Raw genomic sequence first — 6,329 nt, forward strand, 5'->3', positions numbered from 1 at the left:
GAGCAGAGGCCTTCCTTCCCCCTTCTTTCCACCCCCTTCCCGTTCCCCACACCGCGGGGGCTGGGGCGGGCCAGGCGCCCTGGGAGGAGGCGTTGTCCCTGGCTCCCGGCCCACCGGTGCAGCGGGGCAGGGCGGACGGGCAGGGGCGGGGCCGTGCCTGGTGTTATAAGTGGCAGCAGGGCACCGAGGCAATGAGCTATCGACCCAGCTTGGCAGCAGGACGCTGGCAACAGGCACGCTGCCTGCTCCGGTCCAGCCTGACCAGTCCGCCACCGCCGTGGTCGCCATGCTCACCGCCTGGTGCTCCTTCGTTCTAGCCCTGCTTGTGGCCCTGCACGAAGGTGAGCCCCCTGGCCTCGGCTGCTGCAGCAGCCTCTGGGTTTGTTTGTCTGTGTCTCCCCCTGGGGCTGCCGTGCCCTCCAAGCCAGCTGAGGGCATACAGGGGCAGGGGCCCCGCAGCACAGTGGCTGCGTGGGGCTGTGCAATTAGAGGTGATGCAGTCCCAGGGCAGCCACTAGCCTTTCCCCCCACCCCCAGAGCTTCTGGGGCTTCCCCGGAGTTGGCCCGGAGCTCCTGAGCAGTGAGAATGCCAACTTCCTCAATTATGCAAGAGGAGGAGCCCGGCGGGTCCCCCATCCCAGCTGTGCCAGGTGCCCTGACCCACCTCTCCACCTCTCTCTCCCTCCTGTGCATGCAGGCAAGAGCCAGGCCGCTGCCACCCACACCCCAGAGCAGCCAGCGCCCTTGCCCCGTGCCCGAGGCTCCCACCTGCGGCCTCGCCGTTGCTCCTGCAGCTCCTGGCTCGACAAGGAGTGCGTCTACTTTTGCCACCTGGACATCATCTGGGTGAACACTCCCGGGTGAGCTTCCGTGGGGATCCAAGTGGGGCTGCAGGAGGCAGGGGTAGGGGGTGCTGGCATGCCGGGAAACCTCTGGCACACTACAGCTCTCCCTGGGGGTATTGGGCTAATATCAGTAGCAATCAGCTGTTGCTTCAAATCCTACGTGGGGGCTGCCTGAGCAGTATAGAAGCCTGTCTCATGAGAATCCTCACAATAGCCTGGTAAGAAAGCATTGGCTCCATTTTCCAGATCAGGGTACTGAGGCTCAGAGAGGTTAGGTGCCTCTCCCAAGATCACACAGGAAGGAGTAAGTGGTAGGCGGAGGCTCCATCCTAGGTCTGCGGATGCCAGAGCTCACAGTGGCTCTGCCATGCTGCCTCTGCATAATGTTCCAAGAATAATACGATCAATGACAGCACCCACGTCTTGACTGCAGCAGTCCCTATGCCAAGCACTGCTTGTGCATTATCACCTCATGAGCCGCCCTCCACCCCCATCCTCCCCATGAGGCAGGTACTGCTGTTGTCGCCAAATGACAGATGAGAAACCTGCTCTGTGTCACCTGGCAGAGCCAGGGTGCGGGCCCAGGGCTGTCTGTTCTGTCTGCACCCGCACTGCCTCCGGGCCACTGCATACTTCAAGTTGAAGTTTCTCTGTGTTTGTGTTTTTTTTCCCTTTCCCAAATTACAGAAGACAAGAGAAGCCCGGCACGTAAGCGTGTGTGGAGCTAATCCGCATCCAAACACTGGCTAAGGGCGGGAACCCTGCCAGTCCCTGTGTGCTGGGTCTACCTGGAGCCTTTAAAGCTCCAACCACATCGTCTAAAATTAGCACTGGCACCCAGGGTGCTGGTCCAACCGACCACAGGGCCCCTACCCTGCCCCTGGCCCACCTTGGCCAGATTGAATCTGAACTCGATCTCAGTTGATCACACACACACACACACACACACACACACACCATTTTTAAGTCAAAATTCTAAGAAACAACTTTGCTGTATAGTAGAAACTAACACAACATTGTGAAGCTACTATACTCCAATAAAACTTTTAAAAACAACAACAACAGAAAAACAGACTCTAAGAAACATTTGTCACCCTTCCAGGCAAGTGGTGACCAGGTGGGGGCAGCTTAGCTGTGAGCCTGCATGTTTACTTCTGTGAGATGGCATTTCCTCCCCCCCTCCAGGACAAGCTGAGGGTCTTCTCTGAGGACAGGGGGACCAGCCTGGTTGCATCAGCTCACGTTCCTTTTCGGGCAGGCGGGGAGGGGAGGGAGGGACAGCTGCCCTCCCCCTCCTCCCCATGCTGAGGGTCTTACTGAGCAGGACCTGGGGAGTTGAGGGGGAGCAAAGGCCCAGAGAGGGGAAGGGTCTTGCCCTGGGCTACCTGGCACCTAAGGAGGAGCCTGTGGTGGGACTTCTTAATGTCAGGAGCTGGTTACTTTTGCTGCCACCCTGGTGGCATGGTGGCTATCCCAGTGTGCAGTGTGGACAGTCTCAGCTTGCCAGTGGTCCTGGTTTATCTAATCCTCTCTCTCAATTTCTCTCTCTCTCTCTCTCTCTCTCTCTGTCTCTCTCTCTCTCTCTCTCTCCACCCTACACCACTACCTTGCTGGCTGCCCGCCCACAGACAGACAGCTCCTTACGGCCTGGGAAACCCGCCAAGACGCCAGCGCCGCTCTCTGCCAAGGCGCTGTGAATGCTACAGCGCCAGGGACCCCGCCTGTGCCACCTTCTGCCATCGAAGGCCCTGGTAAGTGGGCACCCAGCCTGCAGGGCCCAGGGGTGGCTGCTAGCCTGGATCTGCCCTGGAGGGCAGGGGGTCTGGGAGGCCAGCAGAGGAACAGAGTGGCTAAACAGAGGAGCAGAGTCCTAGGGGCCCAGACGCTGCCCTGGGTTGTTGGGCAGCATACCTTCCTGCGGGGAACCAGTCACCCCTGAGTGCCACCCCCCTCACTGCCCAGATCTGGGGGCTTCTGAGAGCATTACGTCCCTACTCCTGGGCGGGGGGTATTCTCACTAGGTGACAGCTGAGGCAGCTCAGGCCCAGAGAGGGGACAGGACTTGTCCTGTCAGGCCACACAGCTAGTCAGATGGAGAGCTGGGCCTTCAGCCTTGTCCACTGACAAGGGGTTCGGGGTTCGGACCTGAGGCTCAGGGAACTTCGGAGCTTTCTCGGTTGAGAAGTAACATTTGGAGTTGGGAGGCCATGGGACCATCCCAGAGCTGTCACAGAGCTGCTGGGAGAGCCTTTGCCAAGTCTCTGAACCCTCTGGGCCTCAGTTTTCCCATCTATAAAAGGGATAAGAGACTTTCTTCCTTCCCTCCTCCACTTCGAGCATTTGGGAAAGTAGAAACTGACTTCACGATCCCTAGTCTCCTGTTCCCATGACAGTTTATGAGAAATTCCTCCCCTGAGACTCCAGCTGTGGCTCCACCCCTGCCTCAGTTTCCCCTGCAAAGGGCCCAGCTCAGCTGCAGGTGGCTGGATTCTGGGAAGGCCGGCCACCCAGCTGCCTCTTTCTGAGGCTAAGAACGCATTCCCAGTAGCTCAGTTTTCCTCAGTCCCCACCCCACCTAGGAAAGGAAGGATGCCAGGTGCACAGGGTGAAAATGGATCTGCTCCTGAGGGTGGGTTGGGGGGTGGCGGCTGGGCCAGGCTTGCAGCCAGGTGGCCTTGGGGCCCTGGACAGCCCCTCACTTGGGCCCTAATGCTGTTCGTTTAGGACTGAAGCTGTGGCAGTCCCAGGCAGCGGGTCCTCTGCAGCTGTGTTCCAGGCTGGCAAGACATGGGCCACAGCAGGAGAGCTCCTCCAGCAGCTGAGGTGAGGGGCATCTGCACTGATTGAGCGTCTTCTGTATGCCTTGCACATTTCCCAATAGAAGCTCAGAGAGGTGAAGGTGTTTGCCCAAGGTCACACAGCAAGTTGTCCTCTGGCTAACTCTAGAGCCTGTGCTCTTAACCACTATGCTCTTTGTTACCACCAGACCTGGAAGTGGACTTTTATAGAGGGTTCGAGGGCTTGTGACTGTGGAAGGTCCACGGGTGTTCATTCAGATTGTGTCTGAATCAAGCATCTCCCACATGCTGGGGTCCAGAGGGGCCAACTACCCGGCCTGCTCCCTCTCTGTGACCCAGACTGGATTGCCTCCCTGGAGGCCTCAGCATGGCTCGGCTCAAGGCTTGGCACCCAGGAGGTGCCCATGAACGTTTGTCCAACCAAACTGACTTGAGAACAGAAACCCCACAGCCGGGCTTCCCTGGTGGCACAGTGGTTAAGAATCCCCCTGCCAATGCAGGGGACACGGGCTCGAGCCCTGGTCAGGGAAGATCCCACATGCCACGGAGCAACTAAGCCCGTGCTCCACAACTACTGAGCCAGCGCGCTAGAGCCCATGAGCCACAACTACTGAGCCTGCGTGCTGCAACTACTGAAGCCCGTGCGCCTATAGCCTGTGCTCTGCAGCAAGAGAAGCCACCCCAATGAGAAGCCCGTGCACCTCAACAAAGAGTAGCCCCTGCTCACCGCAACTAGAGAAAGCTCATGCGCAGCAATGAACACACAACGCAGCCAAAAGGAAAAAAAGAAAGAAACCCCACAGCAACCATGCAGCACAGTGGCTAAGGGGGCAGTTTCTGAGCCAGAAGTTCCTGACTTGAACCCCAGCCCTACCACAAACAAGCTTTGTGACCTTGGTCTTATCACTTAACTTCTCTGTGCTTCCGATTCCTGTCAGTGAGGCGGGGACAGCAGTGCATCCACCTCACGGGCTTGTTGTAGTTTAGACAAGTTGACACACATGAAGACACTCAAACAGGGCCTGGCCTGAGGGAGCTCTGGAGGTCTGCCATCCCCACCTCTGTCCCTGAGGGCTCCTCGGGGCTAGCCAGTGCCGGGGTTTATCCTGGCCCCTCGGGTGCTCCCATTTCTGTGGGGAGGCAGAAACACAGGAGAAAAGGCAGGATGGTGGGATAGGTAGGACCCAGCCTATACTTAGGAACTGTCTCAGGATGAAAAAATTCAAGATAGGACTTTGCAAGTGTTTGGCACTTCGTCATCAGCAAAGAGTTTGCTTTGCCAACCTGTGCTCAGCCTCACACACGTTGAGGCCTGATTTTATTTTACAGACCAAGAAAGGGGCTCGGGGAGGTTGAGACCCTTGCCCAAGTTCCCATAGCTGGGAACCAAAGCCAGCCTCCTAGCTCCCAGTCTAGAGTGCCTTGAGCCAGGCTGAGGCCACTTGGATGACACCAGAGTCCCCACCAGGGTCTCAGCCAAGTTCAAAGGGCAGCTAGGACCCGTACATGTCTGGGTTGGACCACCTTAAGCTGGACCTTGAGGAATGGGAATGTTAGGAGGTGGAGTCTGGGTGAGCGGAAGGTAGCAGCCTGGAAGGAGCAGCACGGATAAGAGGTGTGGAAGTGGGAGGGCGGTTGGGGGAATCCACTGGGCTGCTCTTAGCCGTCCAGTCACTCTGGTGACGCTTGATGTTGAACATCAGTTTTGCCAAAGCTCCCTGTGGGCAGAGCAGCTTCTAACCTGGTCTGGCCTCTCCTTGATGTTCAGACCTTGTTTTCAGGGTCAGCTGTGGCCACCCGCCGACCCCATGGCTGAGAGTAAGGGATGCACCCCCTATGGCTGCTGCCTCTCACAGGGAACTCTCAAGTGATCTATATTTCCTGAGGTGCTTAACTGACCTCTCTCGATTCCAGGGGCATTTGTGCAGCCCAGATCCACTTTGGTAGGCAACAGCAGAAAGCAACAAGGGAGCCCAGGCCTACACACTCCGGGTGGAGGAAGAGATAGCTCTGGAAGCTGGAGGAACTCTGGGAAGAAAGCCTGTGTGGAGCCAGGAGGAGAAGGGGCATCCTAGGGCTGGGAGGCCCTCCGCCTGTTTCCTGGGCCAGGAACCCCACCTGTTGGAGTTGGCACAAGCTCTGGCCTCTTCGCCCTGTGGAGGGGGCCTCCCTCAAGGCAGCTCCATGCCCTCACACTGCCCAGGAAATCCACCAGCCCCCAGGCTGCAGCCCGGCCCCCCGTGCTGACTCTGGCCCGACAGCCCTGCTGAAAGGAACAGCGTGGGGAGTGAGCTAACCTGGAGGCCACATTCCAAGAGGTGTCCTGTCTAGTGGCTGCAAACCAGGAATGATGTGCAGTGGTGGACATTCACAGCTAAGCCAGCTGTAGAGGCTGGATGGGTCTATCCAGGACTGAAGTCCCAGTTGGCCCCTGTCTGTCCCCTCCAGCTCTCCCTCCCCAGAGTCCTTGTACCCTCATACCTGGGGACACTCCTGATGAGAAGGGCCTGGTCTGCTTCACCTGTCTGTATATAACTTATTTGCTCTGAGAACTTTGAAAATTCCGATTATTTATTTTAATGTATTTTTTTAGACTCTCAATTATTTACCTGCGAACTTGTGTTTGTAATAAACAATGAAAGGGTACTCTAGTATTTCGTCTTGGCTGAGGAGGGGGTGGGAGGCA

General features: G+C 57.5%; 1 protein-coding gene across 1 annotated transcript; it reads left to right on the plus strand.

Moving 5' to 3' along the window:
• The first annotated feature begins 260 nt into the window (after positions 1-260).
• EDN2 (endothelin 2) lies at positions 261-5,651 on the plus strand. The gene is made up of 5 exons (XM_059066249.2): positions 261-341; positions 698-860; positions 2,474-2,596; positions 3,570-3,668; positions 5,558-5,651. The coding sequence occupies exons 1-5, from the start codon at positions 287-289 to the stop codon at positions 5,649-5,651; spliced, it is 534 nt and encodes a 177-aa protein (XP_058922232.1). The 5' UTR covers positions 261-286.
• Positions 5,652-6,329: the final 678 nt, after the last annotated feature.

Source organism: Kogia breviceps, chromosome 1 (genome assembly GCF_026419965.1).
Source record: "Kogia breviceps isolate mKogBre1 chromosome 1, mKogBre1 haplotype 1, whole genome shotgun sequence".
Lineage (NCBI taxonomy): Eukaryota > Metazoa > Chordata > Mammalia > Artiodactyla > Physeteridae > Kogia > Kogia breviceps.

Bases quoted from the DNA above. Each gene is read 5' to 3' on its own strand.
- EDN2 (XM_059066249.2), top strand. From the start codon at position 287: ATGCTCACCGCCTGGTGCTCCTTCGTTCTAGCCCTGCTTGTGGCCCTG. The intron at 861-2,473 runs GTGAGCTTCCGT...GCCCGCCCACAG, and splicing joins ATCTGGGTGAACACTCCCGG to ACAGACAGCTCCTTACGGCC. The intron at 2,597-3,569 runs GTAAGTGGGCAC...CTGTTCGTTTAG, and splicing joins TTCTGCCATCGAAGGCCCTG to GACTGAAGCTGTGGCAGTCC.